The sequence below is a fragment of the Mercenaria mercenaria genome, chromosome 4, assembly GCF_021730395.1.
Source record: "Mercenaria mercenaria strain notata chromosome 4, MADL_Memer_1, whole genome shotgun sequence".
NCBI lineage: Eukaryota > Metazoa > Mollusca > Bivalvia > Venerida > Veneridae > Mercenaria > Mercenaria mercenaria.
This window is the reverse complement of record NC_069364.1, coordinates 21,005,742-21,031,481: the sequence shown is the minus strand read 5'-3', so window position 1 is coordinate 21,031,481 and position 25,740 is coordinate 21,005,742. Positions and strand designations below refer to the sequence as shown.

At 34.9% G+C, this 25,740-nt stretch overlaps 1 protein-coding gene across 7 annotated transcripts in view; it reads left to right on the top strand.

Moving 5' to 3' along the window:
- The first annotated feature begins 4,357 nt into the window (after positions 1-4,357).
- Positions 4,358-25,740, top strand: part of LOC123552727 (serine/arginine repetitive matrix protein 2-like) — a 257,250-nt gene continuing 235,867 nt past the window's right edge. For 3 of the 7 annotated variants that reach the window (XR_008370506.1, XR_008370505.1, XM_053540660.1), the window contains exons 1-10: positions 6,945-7,071; positions 8,370-9,982; positions 12,502-12,678; positions 13,114-13,261; positions 14,020-14,195; positions 15,053-15,296; positions 15,822-16,029; positions 16,639-16,958; positions 19,049-19,270; positions 24,958-25,059. Coding sequence is in view for 5 of the 7 variants with exons in the window: in XM_053540660.1 (XP_053396635.1) it covers positions 7,032-7,071; positions 8,370-9,982; positions 12,502-12,678; positions 13,114-13,261; positions 14,020-14,195; positions 15,053-15,296; positions 15,822-16,029; positions 16,639-16,958; positions 19,049-19,270; positions 24,958-25,059 (3,250 nt within the window). In the remaining 2 variants the exon portion in view is untranslated. The other 4 variants (XM_053540663.1, XM_053540662.1, XM_053540661.1 and 1 more) reach the window with 4 other exon arrangements.

Sequence of the window (25,740 nt, the reverse complement as noted above, 5' to 3'; positions counted from 1 at the left end):
AGATACTGGCAAAAAGCAAATTGTTATCTGTTTTATTTAGTATAAAATGCTATTTATATTTTATAAATATTCCCACGAATGGGCGTGCGTACTATGCAAACTCCAACTATATACTGGATTAATTGACTTATATGTGAATTGACAATCTTTATTACTATTTTCTTATAGTCTAGTCCAGATTTCAATAAATGTGAGAGGTACAGGCATTTTGTTAGTATTTGGTCCCATATACTTTTTTAGTATAATTTGGGTATGCTGAATTCAAAAATATATGTTGGCCATCTGACAAATGATTTTTTGTAGGTCAAAATGGCGGAAAACAAAATGGCCGCCAAATTAAGATATTTCTAATATAAATATGTAATAGTATTACAATTATCCAAAAATATGTGGGGTTCTTTATCAAAGTTATGTGTAACATAGTAACAGATTAAATTAACAACACTTTTTTCAAAGATAAATAACTTTTAATCCAAATGTGTGCTCCATTAGGAGAAAAAAACATTTAAAAACCCACTCTAACTTGACTATTTTGCCAAAAAGATGATTATTAAATAATTCACGTTGGTTATAATTGCAAAACTATTGCTGAATACAGTACACTAATTTTATATGTGGAATCAGTTTACAGGACAGAAGCTAAATCTATAAACTGTTTATCATATAATTGTTTCAAAATAATATAGATTGAAATATTTGCTTCATTTCATGTTAATTTACTGTCTCGAGTTCATACAGCTGGTAATGCTTTTAATCGCATATACATTATCTATATCTGTGCATAAGAGCCCAGTCTTTTTACATTCACATCTGAGGGTTTTACATCCAGATGTACACTTGCAAGCAATGAACTCAATACAAGCTTGAGGAATTTGATCACGGGTAATAAAAACTGGCGTAAGTGTGTCATCTGCCACTTTCCATCCTATGTCGGAAGGTGCAGGCAGGTCTGCATTGAGAACAGTTGATTGGTTCCATACCAGGGCTTGATAATGAGCTCTTCTAATGAGAAATTAGGTTGGGGGTATGTGTTCAGGACTTGTAGACCTGCTAAACATAACATTTTGAGCACTGTCAGTACTTACAGCATCTTGGCCATACATTTTGCAAATAAGATATTCACAGTTTTTCATTACTTCGTCACAAAGTTGTCCATATCCAAGACCTTCTATCAGTTTTGCACTGGCTGTAAACACTTTAAATACAGATCTTTAGAGATTCCACAGAAATTTGATGAAAGGCAAGTAGATTTCTACGCAACTCTTATTGAGGATTTAGTTAACACTGTGTTGACTTGAATGTATTTTCGTTTATTTCACTGTTCCAGCCATCATCCATACTGTTGCATTTATTTCCTGCAAGTGGCATAGTAAGAGCAAATACGTCAGTATCTCTGGCAGAAACAACAACAGTGACACAATTTGATCGTTTACTGCAATGAACAGCATGGAGAATGATTCTTGTGTCAGCTTCCTCTCATTTAGCCTTTATTTCATCCAAATTAAGTTCAATGACAGTGTTTTCAACAGTTTCTTCATCCTAAAAGCCGTCACCAACAACCAACGTCTTTTCTGTAGGCGATTGCATGATCAGCTTCTGATAAAAATCTACTACGTCAATTTTATTTGCTGGAAGTGTCAAAAAGTTACACCAGATTTCAAATAATTCATTGATATTTGCAAACCACCCATTCTGGGGCACTGCCCATTACAAATCCACAAGCCTAAAGTAAAGAGCCTGATCAACAGTTATATAACTGAATGTGACTGTCCCAGCCTTTCTGATATATGCATACACTTCCGAACAATAGTGTTTAATGTGTCGATATCTCATTCTCAGTAAGATTCAGCGGAATAACATGACCAGTTTCAGGATCCATTGATTCCAGGTTTTGTTTTTCAGCTAAATATGTGTCTACTATTAGTGTGCCTCTGTAGCTCAATGTGTGTCCTGCACTATGAAATAGGTTAATTAAATGTTTTATCCTAGTCATCTAGTGCTATGTACTTGCAAGTCCTATGTGTTTAAGGGTCCATTTTTTATCATCACTCACTTCATAAACAATATCTTGTGCTACACTTAATAATTTTGTTTGCCTATCAGATTCAGGATCTTTATGGTCAAAGTCTTCATCTAGAAGCTCTTTGCCACCATACGTTGAATTCAGAAACATGAACAAACACTCTGGAACACAATTTACTGAATCATTTTCAGTTACACTCAGTCCAGAATGTCCGAGTTAGTGCTACGTGTACAATTGACAAGAAGTCGTCACTGGAATTATAGTTCTGTATTGTCAGCCGTTCATCAATATTACCAGTAGTATTATAATGGGCATCTCTAAGCATTGACGCAAAACATTCATATGGAACAGGAAGTGTATTCCTTTCAACAGAAGATATATGTAGTGGAGTTACAAACTAAAACTGGTTTCTCAGTTTACGTTGTAGGGCTTCTTTGAAAGATGATATTCTAGAATTAAATGAATGACAAAGAATTATTGAAGAAGTCTCTTCAGTACGTATGCGGTATCTGTTCCAATTGTCTGAAAACTGCAGTATTTGCGATTTCATTGCAGCATACCAACGTTCATGTAAAAGAAAGGTCATGGCAAGATCTGTATTTGAGTTGTCCGACTTGGTTTTGCGAACTCCGTATCTAAAAAAATTTAAACATTTTTATATTTGCCCTCCGTTGACATCAGAGAGTCATAATCGCATTGTGTTGTCATGTTTAGCATCCTTTAAAATACATGTACTATCACTAACTAGTTATGTTAAAGAGTTTTTTGTTTTTTGTTTGTTTTTGTTTTTGTCTTGACAGAACATACACATTTCTTAATTTAGTAAGAGTATAATGATAAGTTTCATGAGGATGCAGCTTAATCTGATGTTTGTTTTATATTAAACTTAGCTTTGACTGAATAGTATGTATTAGTTCTTTGTGGACAAAATTAGAATAACACTTTCTATGGCAACGTATTTTGTCATTTTCATCTATTTTTTCAATTCTACTAATGACTTCATATTTAGAAAAAATCTCTGAACAAATCTTGATTCAGCACACTCTTTTAGAGATGTTATGCCTTGAGGCTGTTTAGTTTCAAGTTTTGTCAGATTTTGCCTCCTAACAAATGATGCACTTTTCCGTGCTATCTTGAAATGGTCTCTTAAGATGCAAAGTCTTGTCCATTCTTACTTTGGAATATTTTAACACCTATTAAACAAAATATTATTTATTACTTATCATTCGCAAGCAATTATAGTATATAAAAAGCTAGCATTAACAGTGTGGGGGGCTGTTGGTTCTTTCAGAAAAAAAATTGCAGAGTTAGGGACTTTGTTTTTTGTTACTTTTACTATATAAAGACACAATTTTGTGCGCCCATCTCTCCTCATCCCCTTGACACAATTTAATTAAACTTCACACAAGTGATCAGTAACAACAGTAGTTGTGCATGGGGCATGTTAGGTTCTTTCAGAAAAAAACTTGCAGAGTTATGGGACTTTGTTTTTTGTTACTATACTATATACATAGACACAATCTTGTGCGCACCATCTCTCCTCATCCCCTTGACACAATTTAATTAAACTTCACACAAGTGATCAGTAACAACAGTAGTTGTGCATGGGGCATGTTAGGTTCTTTCAGAAAAAAACTTGCAGAGTTATGTGACTTTGTTTTTTGTTACTATACTATATACATAGACACAATCTTGTGCGCACCATCTCTCCTCATCCCCTTGACACAATTTAATTAAACTTCACACAAGTGATCAGTAACAACAGTAGTTGTGCATGGGGCATGTTAGGTTCTTTCAGAAAAAAACTTGCAGAGTTATGTGACTTTGTTTTTTGTTACTATACTATATACATAGACACAATCTTGTGCGCACCATCTCTCCTCATCCCCTTGACACAATTTAATTAAACTTCACACAAGTGATCAGTAACAACAGTAGTTGTGCATGGGGCATGTTAGGTTCTTTCAGAAAAAAACTTGCAGAGTTATGGGACTTTGTTTTTTGTTACTATACTATATACATAGACACAATCTTGTGCGCACCATCTCTCCTCATCCACAGGAGGCATATAGTGAATGGAAATTTCTCGTGTTCATTTTGGATTTTATTTCATTGATTGACTTGAGCCATGAAATCCACGAAAATTAGTCATCCGCAAATATTAATAATTCTACAGTATACATTATCAAAAAGATATATTGCTAACTAAATTTATAACAATGAATAAGTCACAAAGACAAAAATCTTTCCTAATCCATATAGATTACATTAGATTACTTATGCTTATAATTAATTCATGATACAACGTAACTTAATCTGGATTAAAATTAGCTTTAACCATACTCGAACATAATTAGATCTTTTAGCCGTATGGACTTATTCTACATATATCCAAGGTCAGCCGCATATTTTATTGGTTTTATCAAAGTTGTGATCAATCGAAGGTATTACCAAAAGGTGTATATTTTATATAGGTTTCTGGATTGTGAAAGGAATTTTTGAATACCATTACGTCTATGTTTGTTCACCGGCTTTCGCTTTATAAAGGAAATGTGAAATACACATAATGTATGTTTACACACGTTTAATTGAGATATTGATTATGGTATCTGAAATTTATCCCTAACAGAAGAAATAGCATTTGAACTGGAAATTATTGGAGGTGTTTTAATATTACAAAAATTTGGATTTTTGACAGGTTGTAAATACATTTTGTCTGTTATATTTTAGATGAAATGATTTTTTCAATGACATTTTTTGCCACTGTAATACTTAATATGAAATTTTTAACTCTACACAAATGGGATATTTTGGTTTGTTTGTTAAATATAATATTATAACAAAAGTTGATACCATGAAGTTAATAAAATTACTGAATGTTGAACTATGCACAAATCAATAATTTCAAATACGAGAAATGAATTATTTGATATATATTGAATCCCTTTAACAAATAACGTTGTTTTATGTTGGATGAAAATAGTACTTGGATTTTATTCATACTAGGATTAATGTTTCGTTGATAACCTAATAATCATGTATATTAAATTTTATTCACATATTATACCAAATATGATATACCGGGTGCATTTTTTTATTGTTAAGAAATAATTTTTAACATGATTTTTTTACTTCTTTTTTTTCTTTTTTTTTTTAAATTACTTTTGTGTTAACATTGCCTACTGTTGTAAAGTGTAAACCTTTGTTTAGATGATATATAACCTTTCTTAAGTAATGTTTAACTTTAACATCATGTTGAAACATGCAGTGAAATTGGAGGGATCTGTTATGATTTTAACTCTAGAATATACAACAAATAGAGTGTTTATCAGTGCACATATCAAACGTCAAAACAACTATAAACATGGTCTGATAACTTGGCGATAAAAATGCAAACACTTTAACGTTCTTGCCGGTTCAACTTCTATTGGAAGATTGTTTAGCCGGTCGATTGATTTTTAAATTATTTAAAAGCTTTTGGATCGAATGGTTTTGAGAAGCCATATATTTTATTCTAAATATTGATTTTTAAATTGATGTTCGATAAAATCTTGAATTTATTATTGATAAAAGATGAAATAAATTTTGATCGATTTTATGAGAAAAAATGCATACTGTGCAGTTTCTTAATACGACAAAATTATTAATATTTGTGGGAGACTTTGTGGTATTGCTGATCCACAAAATTTAATCCCGACAGACAAATAAAGTTTCCATTCATTTAACACTTACCTTGCTAAATTTCTATAATGAACTTGTCCATCTTTCAATTTGGACAGTAACACTTGATTTAATTGTTACAAGGGGAGCTTACCTAAAATATACTGACTAAATAGCGAACAGTGTAGATCTTGATCAGACTGCATGGATGTGCAGGCTGATCATGATCTACATTTGTACACTGGCTGCAAAGGTGGAATAAATTGTGGCCAGCATAATAAAGATTAATTTTCAAAAGTTGGAATTAACAAAGTCATATCCCCGCGAAATCGTATTTTCAAAACCACGAAATTCCATGCCCACAAATTTATATGATTTCACAGTACCGGTATTATATTTTTGACAGGAATTTTTGCAATTCCCTGCAACTGAAAATATTTGGTATTCGGTCGTTATAAGTCTAAAACAAAGGTCTGCATACCGGTAAGTAGAAAAAAGATTGTCCATTATAGTTAGTTCTGTCAGAATTTAATATTTGAAAGTCAGTTTTATGTAGATAATAATGGATATAAGCAGAAAGAAATTGTATACATGTGTAACAGCAAAATGGAGTTACTTTTTGTACGCCCGTCTCTGAAAGAGCAGAGCGTATTATGTGAACACCTGTGGTGGGGGCGGTCCAAAGCATGTCCGCTCTCTAAGTCGAACAGTTTTCATCAGATCTTCACCAAACTTGCTGACAATGTTTGTGAGCATAATATCTTGGCCAAGATCGATAACCAGCCAAATCGCCCCAGGGACTCTGGAATATGGCCCTTGAATTACTCGAGAAACTGCAAATTTAGCCTTGTCCACTCTCCAAGACGAACAGTTTTCATCCGATCTTCACCAAACTTGCTGACAATGTTGGTGGGCATAATATCTTGGCCAGTTTCGATAACCAGCCTAATCAGTGAAATCACCCCAGGCACTTTTGGATTTATGGCCCTTGAATTAGTGCTGTGAAGCTTTGATGATTTTGACTGGCACATATTACAGCCACCATCTTGCAAAGTCAAACATTGAATACTTTAAAATACCCTGTAATGCTTTATTCATTCCAGTTTAATTGATTCTTTGTTTTTGTTTGTAAATAACTTTGGCAAAATTTCATATTTTCTAGTCAAAAGAGTCTTTTGTTAATTTAAACAACAACTTATTTAATATACTTTGTCTGACCACATAGGTACCATTGTTAAAGGAATAATGTCAAACCAGTTTTAAAGGTCTATGCAGAGTTTAGACTGTCCTTGGATACGATAGTGTTTTAGTTGATGTTGCAATTTTAAATTTCTGTTTTATGTAAAAAATGGCTATGAAAAAGGTCATATTTGCTGGACTTTCTTATCGTAAGATAAAATTTTATTAAAATTTTCTCTGGAAAAATCTATGAAATTCAAAGATAATTTGCAATATTTAGCATGATATTTTAGTATGGTATATATTTAGCAGGATATACATGGTATGATAATATATACATGTACATAGTATGATGTATTTAATAAGGCATATTTAGTATAATATATGAAGTTTGATAATGTATGAACTTAAGGTTTAAAATGTTATGAGATTGAAATGTTGTTCGCAACATGATGTATGCAAATAAACGATAGATCAATATTACCTAAATCAGTATGAGGCATCATGTAGATTTCTTAATACCCCAGTCACACATATGGCGCTGATAGCTACCTCTAGCTACGGATAGAAACATAGTAATCCGTATCGATCTGTACCTGAGTCGTTTGGATTGGTACAGGTTGATACGGATTACTACTTTAAGGTACGGCTCAGGTACGGATCGATACTTATTACTACATTTCTATCTGTGGCTAGATGTAGCTATCCGCGCCGTATGTGTGACTAAGGTATAAATCAGCTGTAGAATATTCTGTTAGTTGTTGTTTCCAGTAATTACAAGTATTCACACCAAAGTCAAGGATTGCAGTGACTGTAGTTAATTCTTTTCTAACTGGATTCCAATTTCACAACCTTGTGGTTAGGAGTTGATCTCTCCTAATCCTGTTGTGTTGATATAGAATTTGTAACAGTTGGTTATTTACTGAATAATTAACTGATCTACCAACAATGGAGCTGCATTAACTTAAATGAGCCATGCCATGAGAAAACCAACATAGTGGGTTTGCGACCAGCATGGATCCAGACCAGCCTGTGCATCCGCGCAGTCTGGTCAGGATCCATGCTGTTCGCTTTCAAAGCCTGTTGCGATTAGAGAAACCATTAGCGAACAGCATGGATCCTGACCAGACTGCGCGGATGCGCAGGCTGGTCTGGATCCATGCTGGTCGCTAACGCACTATGCTGGTTTTCTCATGGCGTGGCTCAAATTATGATGATTTATTTCATGGTAGTTGACGCTACAGTGGGCCTTAACAATAATCCTCAGTTTCTGTCTGTTAGTTATTCTCTGTATCTTAAATGGTAGTCTCTTATTGTTAAGGGAAAGCCATTGGCTTTGGTTAAGTTACATTTATGGCAGAAGAAATAGCGTATAAGAATGTTTTGGTGTACTGAAATTGCTGATTGTCATAATGGGTCCGTAACCTTTACAGCTTACAGAGGAGCAGAGTCTACTATGACTTTCTATGTTTTAACAGTATTTAATGAAATATTTTATATATTTCAGATATTCTTGAGGATGAGGGTCAGAGTTCTGGAGTAACTAAGGCAGAGGAATTTATAAAACAGAAGCAGCAGACACACAGCCAGGAACCAGAGAAACCATACTATAATAGGGGTTTTACTTATACACCTGACAGGGCCTCAGGTTATACATATCCTTCAGCCAGGGCCAAAATGGAGGAGGAGTCAGTTGAACAAACTAAAACAGAAGGAAGTATTAACGTTACAAGTAAATACGAAGACCTTTTAAGATCACAGATGAATCAAAATAAAGGTGCTCTGAATGATAATGACTTAGAATCTAGTATGCCACCAAAGTCGGACTTTTCTGATCTTGGTGGCAGACGTACACCTGTTGGCGAGGACGGTGAGAAACAATATCAGGATGGAGATAATGCATCTCCCAAAACATTAGACAGGGGAGACAGTATAGAAAATAAAACAAATAGTCAAAACGTTTCTAAATATAATACCACTATAGATGATTTCTTTGAACAAAGGAGCACTCATTCGAACAGTAGTTCAATTCAGAATGGACTTGATGCCTTGGAACGTAAAACATCGCCAGCAGTTATAGATGATGTACTAGGAAATGGCCATGCCCGAACACCAATTTATTCAACAGAAAGTCCTGTGTATTCCAAGCACAGTTCAGCTCATAGCTCTGCACGTCAGACACCAACGGCAACTACCGAGGCCTTTGAACAAGGTCGACCGGAGTCTGTTGGATCAACACATTCTGCAAACTCAATGAGCAAACGTTTACTTGATGACCTTGTGAGTGATGCATTAGGCCGACCTAGAGTCGATAGGTCTTCACCTGCCTCAGATCAAAGGGAAGGTTCAAGAACTGCATCCACCCCCACCAGACCAGAATCAGTAGGTTCTGCTCATTCTGAGAACTCTTTAAGCAGACGGGCAATTACCGATTTAATTGAAGACAGTTTAAATGTGACAAGAACTCCCCCTCCATCAAGGGAGAGTTCACTTCAAGGGTCAAGGCCTCAGACACCCCCACCTCAAGAACAGATTGGTGATGTATTGAACCCTTCTGATAGGCACTCCCCTATACGACGGGAATTTTTAGCCGGCTCGCCAAGTGTATCAAATCATTCAGCAAAAAGCTCAAGATCAGGCCAGAGTTCAGCTCATAGCTCAGCCCATAGTTCAGCTCATAGCTCACAACGTCAGACTCCCCAAAGGGAGATAATTTCAAATTCTTTACGTGCAAGTCAGGATAAATTGTATTCTTCCCTTGGCTCAGGGAGTAATGCAGGCTCTCGTCCACAGAGTTTAACTAGTGAACAAGAACTTACTCAGTACTATGAAAACTTAGCAGACGGTAAAAATGGAATTAATACAGACGTTTTAGGAAGTACTGGCCCACGAACAGGAAGTGCTGCTAGCCTTCCTGCAATTGGTAGCCAACAGCGTTACACCCCTGATAAACGAAGTATGACACCAGATAACCATATAAGAGTTCCAGTGGTTGGTTCAGTTAATAAATCATCATTGTTGCCAAGTCGCACTCCACCCAGAACCCCACTTTCAAACGCAAGCAGCAGAACAGTAACTCCTATGAATGCTGAGACAGACAGTGAATTGAGACTAAGAGAGGTAACTAATATTTTTCAGTATGATAGAAGTTTTTCAGTGTCATATGTTTTCAGCACTGTACAGGTTGTTTTTCATAGATCTGGGTGCAGATTTCCTTAAAAGCTTGACTATAACAAAAGCATTCAGGGCCTCCTCTGCCATTCGCCAGTTTAGCAAAATGCTACAAATTCAAAGAACTGGCTACAGATTTTTGAAAGTGGTGACAAGAATTTTATCAAAATGTGGCCAAATTTCTGCAATTCAGATTCAGTTTGGCACTTTCTCTCAGGGGAGGCCCATACTGCGTGTTTAGATCTTACACAGTGTGAGGTCTGCTTCTGGAGAAAAGACTTCTACAATATTCTTAGTAGAAGAAATGGTTGCAGAGCCAGTAGGTTTCAAACCCTTGATATTAGTAGCAGCAGATGCCATATCTGCAGCATAACCACTCCCATTTTATCAAAGATCTGTGTCTGAGAAACAGTTTGTTGTCAACTGCATTTTCGTTGTATGTTTAGGTGTCATGAAAAATTTCGTCTTATCAAGAGGTTCATTGAAATTATATGTCGCATAAAAGTAATATTAACCCCCTTGAAATTTGTCGAGTTACTGTAAATACAACTTAGGAATGTTAATCAGTAGACAAATCAATGCAGTCCATGATCTGTAAGTTTTTGCATTCATGTTTGAAGTTAAAGAAATTTTATTTCATCTGTCAGTGCTTAATACTGTTATTTTTAGTTCCTAATTTTCTTTTTAATTTCAAGGAAAAAAGAATTACGAGTCTTTCTTTGAAAGTCACTTCCTTATGACTTCTTCCTATTTGTCCTGTTATAAATGAAGTTTTAAAGATTTTGAATCAATTAATCAAGTCCTGAATTTTTGACTAAATAATTGCAGCAAAATTTTTGTTAAATCTTTTTTGTTTGTATTGGAGCTGATTTTTGAAAATAGAAATTTGTTTTCTTTTCATATTACGTTAGAATACACTGTCTTACCTTGAACAAATTTCAAGAAAACAATTTATCAAACAAATTGTCATTTATCTTTCAGTGTTGAATTTCAATAATAAATGTGTTTCTGTCAAACAGTTTGGACACTTTTTCATTTCTTTTATTAGGTTCTATATCTTTTGTTTCCATAAATCAAAAGATGTCAGAATTTCAGAAACATGCTCTGCTATAAAACCTATACATTAAGGTTTAGCAGTATATCACAAAACAACAGATTTTTTTAGCGAATGAACAGCATCTTGACACACAACTTATCTGTCCAATACTTGTTTTACTGTTCTGTCCCACGGAGTTGGATACTTAAAATATTCTAAATGAGTTGTCCCCCTTTAAATAAGAATGCCATTTGTAAAGAAATAAATGTAAACAATTGTCAAAACGATGTTTTACCTAGTTATGTAAAGTTTAAACACTCGCACGATGTTGCAAATGCATCAAAACGAAGACATATAACAGCTTTTTAAAAATGGTGAGTTTTTAAAGGTGCTGGAATGTCTAGAAGTGTGGCCCCTTCAAGTAGTCCCTTTCCGGAATTCAAGACATATATGAATAAATTGACAATGGTTTTGTACAACAATATACATGTTTTATATGCTGTTATATTTTCATGTAAATCAATGCTTTCTTTCTATGATTTGATGACGTTTGAACTTTTTTTCTCCGAAGCATGGACATCCCTCTTCTGGTATTTATGGTGATATATCAAAAGTTAGCCTTTTTTTTTATTTTTTTTTTCAGTTTATTTACATTGGTTGTTTCATATAAGTAGTTCAGTTTAAAGTATCCCAATACAACATTTTTGGAACAAAATTAAAATTTACTTTTATGCATGTACATGTAACACTAATACATGTAGTATGACAACCTACTTAGAGTGTGGACTACTTTTTAAAACCTTATCTGTGTGCCTATTTAAAACACTTAATGTCACAGCACTGAAGTTTTAAATGATTATAGAGATTCCAATGAAACTTTACACAAATGTTAAGCATAATTAGAAGGTGTTTTGCATGCAAGAGTCAGTTTTGTACCTCTAGTGCTAGGTCACAGGCAAGAGCACTAACACTAACCCTATGTCTGGTAAATTGCTTCAGGGGTATGTGTGATCTGCATGATCTGCATTTCTTACAGTTCCATGTTTTGGTGTTGGTTTTCTTACTGAATTCAGTGATGTGTATCATCTACAACATTTAGAAACATGCCCAACATTTGCTGATTGAATCTTTTTTTGTTTATAAACAATTTCACAATCAGCCGATATACTACATTTGAGCCGTGCCATGAGAAAACCAACATAGTGGGTTTGCGACCATTATGGATTCAGGCCAGCCTGCGCATCCGCGCAGTCTGGTCAGGATCCATGCTGTTTCGCTAACAGTTTCTCTAATTCCAATAGGCTTTGAAAGCGAACAGCATGGATCCTGACCAGACTGCGCGGATGCGCAGGCTGGTCTGGATCCATGCTGGTCGCAAACCCACTATGTTGGTTTTCTCATGGCACGGCTCATTTACCTTCTGTCATTCCAGCAAGTAAAAGACCTAGAGACCACAATTTCAAATTTACGTACACTGTTACTATCCAGAGAAAATGAAGTTACAGAATTGAAAGATCAGTTTTCTGAAGTACGAATAATTAACGAGAAGTTACAAGGTGACCTTGACAGACACCGAGCTAGGTCATCTCCAAGACCCCAGATTGCAGAGGTAAAACTTATATTGTATGGATTGGTAATTAATTTTTCAGATTTTTTCTACAACACATTTTAATAGCAAAAATGTTCCATTTCTTTTCTTCAACAAATAGCATGCAAGAGAAATTTCAGTATTTTCTGTCATACTTATTTGAGAATAAAACAGCACAGTTGCAGAATAGATTCAATGAGCTGTAACATTCTAAAGAACGAACTTGCCTTTACAGGTTGGAAAAAAATGGGACATAGAAAATTTGACATACTGTTTTATGGCCATGTCTGTTTGTCTGTCAGTTAGTTTGTCCTTCCGTACAAACATCTGTCTAAAACGTTTGATAAGCAGTATATTCTGCTTATTGGGTTATATTTGCCTTCAAACACTTTGTCCAGATCATAAAATTAATATCAGTTACATTATAAATTTATCTTATTTTTCTGTATGGAACAGTTGGAGAGAAAAGTTCGAGATGCCTGTGATGAGAGGGACAGCCTTAATGTTGAGATTTTACGCTTGAAGGAGGAACTGAAACAGAAGAATGAGCCAGGTTTAAACAGCTATGATCCAAACAGTTCTGCAGCATTACAGAGGAAAATAGGTTAGTTCATACATTAACCCTTACCCTGCTAAATTTCTGTAATGAACTTGTCCATCTTTCAATTTGGATAGTACCTTTGACTGTTAAAAGGGATCTTGCCAAATAATACTGACTGAATGGCAAACAGTGCAGATCTTTATCAGACTGCATGGTTGTGCAGGCTGATCAAAATCTACACTGGTCGCAAAAGCAGAACCAATTGTGTCCAGCATAAAAAGGGATAAGATTTTTCATTGACTCTAAAATTGGGTAGAAAGCCCTTTAGCTCTGCAAAGGGCCCTTACTTGTCCAGATTCAAGCAAAGTTCATTTCTTTTCTTATCTTTGATTGTAAAAAAGGTCTGAGAGCTTACTTGTTAAAGTAGATTCTTTTTACAAAAACAACTATTTTCCTTCATCTGGTCTTAAATTCATTAGAATTTTTATGCAAGACTTTACATTCGAGCAGCCTTCAGGTTGTTGACCTGTACATGTGCCACAGCTTAGTGTACAGTAAAACTTGTGTAGTATTAAGAAGATTATAAACAAATAGTTGAAATCTTTCTTCTTATTGCGAATGTAGAGGTAGAAACAACGAATGTTGAAACTAGGTTATATAATTTTGTGAACTAGATAACTTTTTTTTGTTTAAATAAATATACCATGGAAGAACATGAAATTGCAAGTTATTAATGATTCATTTCTCTATAATTTAGTTTTCACATGAAATTCTGGATGAGGACTTATTTCTTATTTGTGACCATGTTCTATATTTTTCAGGAGAATTGAACAGTCAGATTCAAGATCTGCATGAGGCACATGAGGCAGCCTCGGAAGAAATACATGCTGCTGAGAGAAAGGTGAAGGAACTGGCAGGAGAGAATGAGACTCTTCGCATCACTCACTCTGAGAGAGTCCGTGAGATTGAGGAGGAAAATAGACATCTTAAATCAGAGGTAGGCGAAATGTTGAAAAATCACACAAATGTCACAGAAAAGTTTATGAAACAATTTTTGCTCAAGTTATGGCTATTTTTTTTTATCCTTATCATGCTAGACATGATTGATTCTGCCTTTGGGACCAGTGTAGATCATGATCTGCTTGTACATCCATGCAGTCTGATCATGATCTGCACTGTTTGCTATTCAGTCGATATTTTTTTGCTAAGCACCCTTTTAATAGTTAATGGTACTGTCCAAATGGGAAGATGGACAAGCTCATTAAAGAAATTTAGCAGGGAGAGGGTAGATTATATACTGAGGAATGGTATTTATTGTCTTTATGTTTTGAACAGCCATATTGCATAATGTTAAGGGAAGTTGATAAAAAGAAACATTGAACTGTTCTGATAAAATGGACTGCAAGAAAATAGCAATAAAAAAAATCATAATAAAATTATATTTCTAACATGCTTTGATTTGATTTCGAGTTAAACAAAGAAGAAAATTAAGTTCTGTATATTCTGCGATAAACAATGGTTCATGCGCGGACGGGTAAGAAAGCATTATGACGTCAATTATGACGTCAAATTGCCGCATGACGTCCAATACAGTACTCCTCGCGTAAATGAAGCCCAGTATAATATTTATTAAAATATATCAATGAGCATGTCAGAATGAAAACAATCAAGGCCTTCTTGTGATTTATCGTCTAATTTACCACGGTTCATCGTTCAGATGCTTCAGTATTTAACCACGAGGGCTAATGCCCTCGTGGTTCAATTCCTACGCATCTGAACTCTGAAATGTGGTAAGTCAGATGATAAACAACTCGAAGGCCTTGATTATTTGTTAAATATCTTGTTTTACCTTAGGTCCAAAGATTGAGGGAAGGCCAAAGTGGTCATAGTGATGCCACAGATTACAGATTGAAAATAGAACTACAGCAAGTGAAGGATGATAATCGCAATCTAAGGGAGAGAAACTATCAGTTACATGATGATAATATCAGAATGAAGGATGAGTTATATGAGCTTAGGAAAACTGTAGAATTTATGGACAAGAAAGTACAGAAGAAAGAAGAGAGAGTGAGACAGTTTGATGCCTATGAAAGAAGTGGTATGTATAGACTCTCATTTAGAAAGAGCTTTGTTGTTCTTAGACCTGGGTCCAAAGTTATAAAAATTAATTTAGATACCAGTCTGAGAAAACAGTCTTCTCATTGGTCTGTTTCAAGATTGTGCTCAAAACTGACCAATCAGATGGTATCTTTTCAGACTGGTCAACAATTTCTATTTTTTATCCTCTAACCTTTCACTGTAATAAATTGATACAGTATAAATAAAATATTACAGGTATTGATATTTTGGATAAATTGATACAGTAATAAAATGTTACAGTTATTAATATTTTGGATAATGCTTTTGTTCAAACTTGTCTTTCATTGTTGCAGATTTTAATTTGATTATAGTGTTATTCTCATCTTTAAGGGTTTTGGTATTAAATTAATAATGCTTCTTAGCCTTTGTATTTCTCTTTACTGTGTAATATTTTCTGTCAATTTAGATGCATAATTTTTGGGTGAAATTTTTGCAGTGTATTCTCAGAAATATTTTTTCAACAGTTATCAAAATCTATTTTTAGCTTCTGAGACAGATAATATGATGAAATCAAGTTACCATAGCGACCTCAGCTACTCTAGACTTTCGGATCCTGTACCGGAGAGACGTATGGACAGAGAACGGGAGAGTTACATGCTCCCAAGGCCAAGTTATGATTCAAAGAGATCGGAACCTCTAAGAGATGATAGGGATTACAAGGAAGAACGATTTACAAAATCAGAATCTAGAAGGTATTTGGCTGTTTTAATAATAACCCATTCAAAACACTGTTAGTTTCCAGGACATTGGGATTTCGGAACATTTTCAAAATAGTTGATTATAGCAGTTATTTATTGTCAAGTACTCAATATCCAGAGATCCTGCAGGAGCTTTTCTTTTGAACTACTCTTTTTAGAGTAATCATGCTTTTAAAAACTTATATTTAAGTGCTGAGGAAATAAATTGTGGTTGTGTGTGTGTGTTGGAGGGGGATGGGGGTAGGGGGGGCAGTGTTAGCCACAATTTATTTATTTATTTTTTCTAACGTCGCACCAACACAATTATAGACCAAATGGAAACTTTCAAGCTTTTATAAATTTTTCAAGTAAATCAGGTGGCAGTAGTTTTTAGAACTCTTACAAAATAGTTCCAGAAGTAAAGGAATCAGTAGATAAAAGAACTCTTTTCATTTTCATATTAGAATCGTTCACTATTTGATATTTTATTGATGTATTGTTTAGGACCATAGTATTAACCTAAACAGTTGGCACTATTAATTTTTCTTGTCTCGGATGTACTGCAGCTTTTTAGTCAAATGATAAATGCTAATATTTAAATTCAAATAAAATTCTTGCCTTCAGATATGAAAGTTTTCGACCAGGACCAGATGGTGGATCTTCTGACAAATTACTGGGTTCGCTCGGGTATTCTCGACCTTTGACCCCAGAAAGACCAAGTGCACTTGGGCCACCTAAGAGAGAAAGTACTTCAGTATCAAAATCACAGGAGAGAGTAGACCTTGCATCACGGACATTTGATAGAGGTGACCTTGACCTTAGCAGAGGACGTAGAGAGAGAAGTAGGACAACCTCAGCAGAGGTTGATCTTCGATCGACATCACTGACAGCATATCATGGTGATTTATCAAAGACAACACCTGCCCTGTCAGGCAGATCTAGGGGTAATATTTCAGATTATATTATCTTTTACAGAGTAATAGATTTACAGACTTTTCATGCAAAAATTTTCTTTACATTTTTGTATCTGTTACTGCTTGACTGTCAGATAGATATTTCATTACCTCTTGATGGACTTGACTTAATAAAAGAAAATTTAGATAAATTTGTTAGCTCACCTGTCACATAGTGACAAGGTGAGCTTTTGTGATCATGCGGTGTCCGTCGTCCGTCGTCCGTGCGTCCGTCCGTGCGTGCGTGCGTCCGTAAACTTTTGCTTGTGACCACTCTAGAGGTCACATTTTTTGTGGGATCTTTATGAAAGTTGGTCAGATTGTTCATCTTGATGATATCTAGGTCAAGTTCGAAACTGGGTCACGTGCCTTCAAAAACTAGGTCAGTAGGTCTAAAAATAGAAAAACCTTGTGACCTCTCTAGAGGCCATATATTTCAAAAGATCTTCATGAAAATTGGTCAGAATGTTCAACTTGATGATATCTAGGTCAAGTTCGAAACTGGGTCACGTGCCGTCAAAAACTAGGTCAGTAGGTCTAAAAATAGAAAAACCTTGTGACCTCTCTAGAGGCCATATATTTCATAAGATCTTCATGAAAATTGGTCAGAATGTTCATCTTGATGATATCTAGGTCAACTTCGAAACTGGGTCACATGCCTTCCAAAACTAGGTCAGTAGGTCAAATAATAGAAAAACCTTGTGACCTCTCTAGAGGCCATATTTTTCATGGGATCTGTATGAAAGTTGGTCTGAATGTTCATCTTGATGATATCTAGGTCAAGTTTGAAACAGGGTCATGTGTGGTCAAAAACTAGGTCAGTAGGTCTAAAAATAGAAAAACCTTGTGACCTCTCTAGAGGCCATAGTTGTGAATGGATCTCCATAAAAATTGGTCAGAGTGTTCATCTTGATGATATCTAGGTCAAGTTCGAAAGTGGGTCACGTGCCTTCAAAAAGTAGGTCAGTAGGTCAAATAATGAAAAAACGTTGTGACCTCTCTAGAGGCCATATTTTTCATGGGATCTGTATGAAAGTTGGTCTGAATGTTTATCTTGATGATATATAGGTCAAGTAAGAAACTGGGTCAACTGCGATCAAAAACTAGATCAGTAGGTCTTAAAATAGAAAAACCTTGTGACCTCTCTAGAGGCCATACCCTTGAATGGATCTTCATGAAAATTGGTCAGAATGTTCACCTTGATGATATCTAGGTCAAGTTTGAAACTGGGTCACGTGCCTTCAATAACTAGGTCAGTAGGTCAAATAATAAAAAAACCTTGTGACCTCTCTAGAGGCCATACTTTTCATGGGATCTGTATGAAAGTTGATCTGAATGTCTATCTTGTTGATATCTAGGTCAGGCTTGGAACTGGGTCAGCTGCGGTTAAAAACTAGGTCAGTAGGTCTAAAATTAGAAAAATCTTTTGACCTCTCTAGAGGCCATATTTTTCAATAGGTCTTGATGAAATTTGATCTGAATGTTCATCTTGATGATATCTAGGTCAGTTTCGAAACTGGGTCACGTGCGGTCAAAAACTAGGCCAGTAGATATAAAAATAGAAAAACCTTGTGACCTCTCTAGAGGCTATATTTTTCACGAGATCTTCATGAAAATTAATGAGAATGTTCACCTTGATGATGTCTAGATAAAGTTCAAAACAGGGTCATGTACCTTCGAAATCTAGGTCAATAGGTCAAATAATAGAAAAACCTTGTGACCTCTCTAGAGACCATATTTTTCAATAGATCTTCATGAAAATTGGTCAGAATTTTTATCTTGATAATATCTAGGTCAAGTTCAAAACTGGATCACATGAGCTCAAAAACTAGGTCCCTATGTCAAATAATAGAAAAAACGACGTCATACTCAAAACTGGGTCGTGTGGGAACAGGTGAGCGATTCAGGACCATCATGGTCCTCTTGTTTTTGTCATGTTACCTAGCAACACAATATCCACGTATGGCTCAAGTTATGTTATTTATGTATTTATTTCTTATTATTTTCTTCAAGAGAAATCAGGCAGTTCAAATAAACTTTAAGATCACAGTCACCTACACTTTGTACTTAAATATTTGTAGCCATATATCAAGAAATATCTGACATACGATCGAAGTCAAAATCCCACTCGGAAGGTGCGGACAACATAAATTATTGTGAGTCAGGTGAAAATGAAAGTAATCCCAAAACTGAAAATACAAATAACCCATGTAACCGTAGTAACCAAGCTCACACATCCCAAGTTTTCATGAACAGATTCGTTCCACAAAATCCTATTCCGGAAGTGGAGGAAGCTGATACTGGTACATTTGATTGGTTTTAGTGTGGTGGATTTACTTGATTCATGTTTCAGTGTTATACATGTTTGTTCAGCTTGCAGTAGGTCTATTTGTCAATGTTGATGTCAAAGTTTTGATTGTAACACGTTTGATGTTTTCTGCTCAATAATTGTATCTAGTAAAATGCAGTGATTTTTCTAGCAACTTTTTGTGCTAAAATTATTACTCATACCCATATCTCTTAATATCGTCTTTTGCCAGTTACTTTTTTATCAAAGACACATTTCTTTTATAGTGTGTATCTTACTTTTTTCCCACTCATTATACTATATAAATTGGCTTGTATTGCAAGTTCAAAACAGTTATCATTTGGCTTCAATTTACCATGAATACATCATGTTCATTGTTGTTTGGAGAAATTTAGGCTACATGTACATACACAGCTTTACTTGATGATAAATTGATAATATCTTTTGACATAGCTTTCCATTTCTTCTAAAAAGAAAAGGCTTTTTGATGCCTTTTTATACGCCCGAAGGGACGTATTATGTTATGACGCTGGTGTCCGTCTGTCCGTCCATCTGTCTGTCCGTCTGTCTGTCCATCTGTCCGTTAGCAATTTCGTGTCCGCTCTGTAACTCTTGAACCCCTTGAAGGATTTCAAGGAAACTTTACACAAATGTTCACCACACCGAGACGATGTGCAGACCGCATGTTTTGGATGTCTCACTTCAAGGTCAAGGTCACACTTAGGAGTCAAAGGTCATATCAGTTTGTTTCATGTCCGCTCTGTAACTCTTGAACTGCTGGAAGGATTTCAAAGAAACTTGGCAGAAATGTTCACCACATTGTAACGATGTGCAGAGCGCATGTTCCGGGTGACTCGCTTCAAGGTCAAGGTCACACTTAAGGGTCAAAGGTCATATATGACTTTGCTTTGTGTATATTGCTCTGCATTGCAGTGGTCTTGTTAGCTCGACTATTCGAAGAATAGTCTAGCTATTCTACTCACCCTGGCGTCGGCGTCGGCGTCACACCTTGGTTAAGTTTTTGCATGCAAGTACATACAGCTATCATTTAAAGGCATATAGCTTTGAAACTTATTTATTCTTTTTCTAGGTCAATTACCAACCTCACTGGGTCAAGTTCCATAACTCTAACATGTATTTTGAGCAAATTATGCCCCCTTTTGGACTTAGAAAATTCTGGTTAAAGTTTTACATGCAAGTTACTATCTCCAAAACTAATGCAGATATTGAATTGAAACTTCACATGTGTCTTCGGGGTTATAAAACTAGTTGATAGAATCAAGTCCCATAACTCTGACATGTATTTTGGGCAAATTATGCCCCCTTTTGGACTTAGAAAATCCTGGTTAAAGTTTTGCGTGCAAGTACATACAGCTATTACCAAAAGGCATATAGCTTTGAAACTTATTTATTCTTTTTCTAGGTCAGTTACCAACCTCACTGGGTCAAGTTCCATAACTCTTAACATGTATTTTGAGCAAATTATGCCCCCTTTTGGACTTAGAAATTCCTGGTTAAAGTTTTACATGCAAGTTACTATCTCCAAAACTAATGCAGATATTAAATTGAAACTTCACATGTGTCTTCTGGGTTATAAAACTAGTTGATAGAATCAAGTCCCATAACTCTGACATGTATTTTGGGCAAATTATGCCCCCTTTTGGACTTAGAAAATCCTGGTTAAAGTTTTACATGCAAGTTACTATCTCCAAAACTAATGCAGATATTGAATTGAAACTTCACATGTGTCTTCGGGGTTATAAAACTAGTTGATAGCACCAAGTCCCATAACTCTGACCTTCATTTTGGCCAAATTATGCCCCCTTTTGTACTTAGAAAATTGTGGTTAAAGTTTTGCGTGCAAGTACATACAGCTATTACTAAAAGGCATATAGATTTGAAACTTATTTTTTCTTTTTCTAGATCAATTACCTACCTCACTGGGTCAAGTCCCATAACTCTGACATGTATTTTGGCCAAATTATGCCCCCTTTTGGACTTAGAAAATTCTGGTTAAAGTTTTGCGTGCAAGTACATACAGCTATTACTGAAAGGCATATTGATTTGAAACTTATTTTTTCTTTTTCTAGATCAATTACCTACCTCACTGGGCCAAGTCCCATAACTCTGACATGTATTTTGAGCAAATTATGCCCCCTTTTGGACTTAGAAAATCCTGGTTAAAGTTTTGCGTGCAAGTACATACAGCTATTACCAAAAGGCATATAGCTTTGAAACTTATTTATTCTTTTTCTAGGTCAGTTACCAACCTCACTGGGTCAAGTTCCATAACTCTTAACATGTATTTTGAGCAAATTATGCCCCCTTTTGGACTTAGAAATTCCTGGTTAAAGTTTTACATGCAAGTTACTATCTCCAAAACTAATGCAGATATTAAATTGAAACTTCACATGTGTCTTCTGGGTTATAAAACTAGTTGATAGAATCAAGTCCCATAACTCTGACATGTATTTTGGGCAAATTATGCCCCCTTTTGGACTTAGAAAATCCTGGTTAAAGTTTTGCGTGCAAGTACATACAGCTATTACCAAAAGGCATATAGCTTTGAAACTTATTTATTCTTTTTCTAGGTCAGTTACCAACCTCACTGGGTCAAGTTCCATAACTCTTAACATGTATTTTGAGCAAATTATGCCCCCTTTTGGACTTAGAAAATTCTGGTTAAAGTTTTACATGCAAGTTACTATCTCCAAAACTAATGCAGATATGGAATTGAAACTTAACATGTTTCTTCGGGATTATTAAACTAGTTGATAGCATCAAGTCCAATAACTCTGATATGCATTTTGGTCAAATTATGTCCCGTTTCGAACTTAAAACTCTTTTGATATTTAACATTTTGGGTAATAATTTCCTGCTTCTGTGACAATATTTCGAATAGTCGAGCTTGGCTGTCTTACGGACAGCTCTTGTTTTTATTTGGCAGATCTCTTTTTTGTACTTACAATAATTTTTTTTTTTGAATTACTTCCCTTTTATGTTACTATAAATAGCTTATTTTGAAACTTTTTTATTATTGGCCGTAGGGAAAAACCGAGACCACTTTTCTGTGGTACAACATGGATGGTACCTCCAATTTTAAGGTGTATTTTTACATACCTATACCTGATAAGGATTTTTTTGTAGACTTTGATTTTTTTTTTTTGTGGACTTAGATTTGTTTTTTGAAGTTTTCCTTTTGTTGTTCCAGTCCTTTGGGGCTACAACAGTCAAGTTCTTAAAATTTTGCTCAAATCCTATGATGTAAGCCTTCGGGCGTATATTGCCCCGCATGGCGGCGCTCTTGTTTGATAACTAGAGAGGCTATCCCATATAGCTACAGATACAGCTATTCATTTGCAATTTAAATAACAGCTGTGTAATGTTCTGCCAGCCTAACTTGTTGATCAAAGACGTCTTGTTTTGTCGGCTGAACTGTTCTTACTAAAACTTAAAATGGTTTTAATTACTTTAAAGGAGAAAAAGATTCCTAACAGTAAGTTGATTTTATATGTAATTCATCAGTAAGCATTTCATAAACTTAAGCGGAATGAATTTTTAAAATTTGACTACCATTGAAAAGGAGGTGGCAAGAAATTTAAGAAAATGACCAACAACAGAGGCAGTCACCCACTGCTGAATACATGTATTTTTTTAGCAAATATCTTTTTAAATTGATTAATTTCAAGGAGATGTGAAACATGACCGTGTCTTTCATTCTGTTTGAAACAAGAGCTGTCATTATTACTGACAAATGCCTCCAAAGACTCCCCAAGAATGCTACAGTTGTCTGTGCAAAATATGCCAAAATAGTTTTGGTATAAATCATTTTGTGACCTTGACCTTGACCTTGACCTGAGAGACATAAGCATGACACTTCTCAATATGGTTAAACATTTGTGTCAATTTTTTTTTAAAAATCCCTTTGATAAATGGCAAAGCTATGGACCAGACAAGAAAAAGACTATGTTAATCTTTGACTTCTAAGTGTGACCTTTACCTTGGAGCTAGGGGTCTATGTCTTGTGCATGACAGGTCATCTCATTATAGGGAACATTTTTGCCAAGTAATATTCAAATCCCTTCATCAATGGCAGATTTATGGACTAGACAAGAAACAGACTATGTTAACCTTTAACCTCTAAGTGTGACCTTGACCTTAGAGCTTATGCTTGACACATCGTCTCATTATGAGGAACATTTAAGCCAAGTAATTTCAAAATCCCTAGATGGATTGCAGAATTATGAAAGGGATACCAGTTAACATTTGACTTCTATGCGTGACCTTGATCTTTGAGCTAGTGGCCTGGGTCTTGCACATGACACATTGTCTCATTATTGTTAACATTTATGTTATGTTATTTTAAAATCTCTTCATGGATGGCAGAAATCCCTTCATGGATGGCAGAGTTTTGGACCAGACACTAAACATACCCTGTTAGTCTTTGACCTTTGAATGTGACCTTGACCTTGGAGTTAGGGGTCAAGGTCTTGCCTTTGACACATCGTCTTATTATGGTGAACATATATGCCAAGTTATTTCAAAATCCCTTTATGGATGGCAGAGTTACAGCCTGGACAAGAAAATACATGGACACATGCATGCACGGACGAACGGACGGAGGAACAGTGCAATTTTAATATGCCTTTCTTCAAGGGGAATAAAAAAACAGGAACTATTTTACAGAATAAAGAAATACAGTTTAAATCAATATCTAAAAACAAGTTAAATATGAAATTTAGTTCTATGTTGCCATTGAAACAAAATGGCTGCCATTGTGATCAAATAATGGAACGTCTGTAACTTTTTCATATTTTTGCCAATTTTGAAAATTATTTCATTTACTTAAATAATTTAAGAAGACCTATCAGACAGACTAAACACAAGAGCAATGTTTCTTTTCACTTTCAATTTTAATAAGAATAATTTTAAATGCAACACGTATGGTTAGTCTTTTGCATTTTGCCCAAGGTGTCTGACAGTTTAACCATTGAATTCAGAATGGTGTTTCTTAACATTTGTGTGTGCATGTATGCATGTGTAATGCACAGTTATATATCATGTGTAACACATATCTGCTTAATTCATTAATTTGATAAAACCGTGTAATTTTCATGTCCACTGTTTTAAAATATTAAAATATTAGTATTCTGATACAGTGCTTTACTAGCTATATGTAATATAGATGATTTGATAGATGCAAAATCCTGCTAGAAATAAACTGAATCCAAATTTTAAATCTCCAAACAGACTATTGAGTAAATGATGCTGCTTGCAGAATTATATAAATTATTATATAATAAGTGTATGAAATTTGCTGCATGAACTGATAACGTTTGGTGAGGATATATCAAGTTATGACTGATGCCAAAATAAGCTTTATTGACAGATCGATTTTTGTGTCACTCATATTGTTTCTTAGTTTATTGTGATACAAATTCTTTTAAAAAATGAATTTAAATAAAAAAGATTCACACAACCCCTCAAAAAAGGCAAAATACTTTCCACTGTCTGACAATTAAGCGGTGCATTTACGGTACTGTGAGAGTAAAAATATAGTCAAATTGAGATATGCACAGATCAAAAATAAATATGAACAAAAGAATTACGGTACCCTTAAAATTTCAAATAATTTGTAAAGTTTGAAGTAAAAATGATATTTAACTTCACTTCATATTTCAGATACTAGAAGGTTGCAGTTAGCAGAGAAAATAGATCCTTCATATGCTAGACGAGAAGCAAAAGTGACCCACCAGAGGGAGGCATTGGAAAAACAGATGGAATGTATGTATTCATGTTAGCTGGAATGTTTTCAGTTCTGCAACAATTTCAAGAAAACTTGGTTTCAAAATAAACCAAGCCATTACTGTCCTTAAACCAGAATTTTAGTTCTGACTAAGAGTCAGTTGTTCACATTGCAGTAGAATCTAGATATTTCGAACTCAGTTATGAAATTTTGTTCCGAAATTTTAACTCTTGAAAAAAATTTCTAGTCCTGTAAGCATGTATTCTTAATTTTGATATTTTCACTCCTTTTAAGTCAAAAGTTTGCATTATGTGACTATAGTTTAGTCAAAGTCAGGTTGCATTCTGTAATTCTACAAAAATCCTGGCTTGGTGAGCAAACACAGGACCCCTGGATAGCTGGTATTAATTTGAATTTGGGAATATAATATTAATTCATTAGTTTTGATACCTTTGTAATTTCATCCTGTAACTTGTTTCTATCTATAGATCTAAAGTGCTATTAGGTGCTTTGACATATGAAACGTGCTCAGTGTACTTGTATATACACTTTATATACAGACTTACTAATATGACCATTTAGTCAGAAACACAAAAATGTGCTTACAGTGTCTATATCACAGAACAATGATTGATAAAAATAGTTAACACTAAGTTAACTTAATTACTTACAAATTTAAAGGTGGAAGCTTGAATTTTGACCCGCAAAGTTTTTCAAAT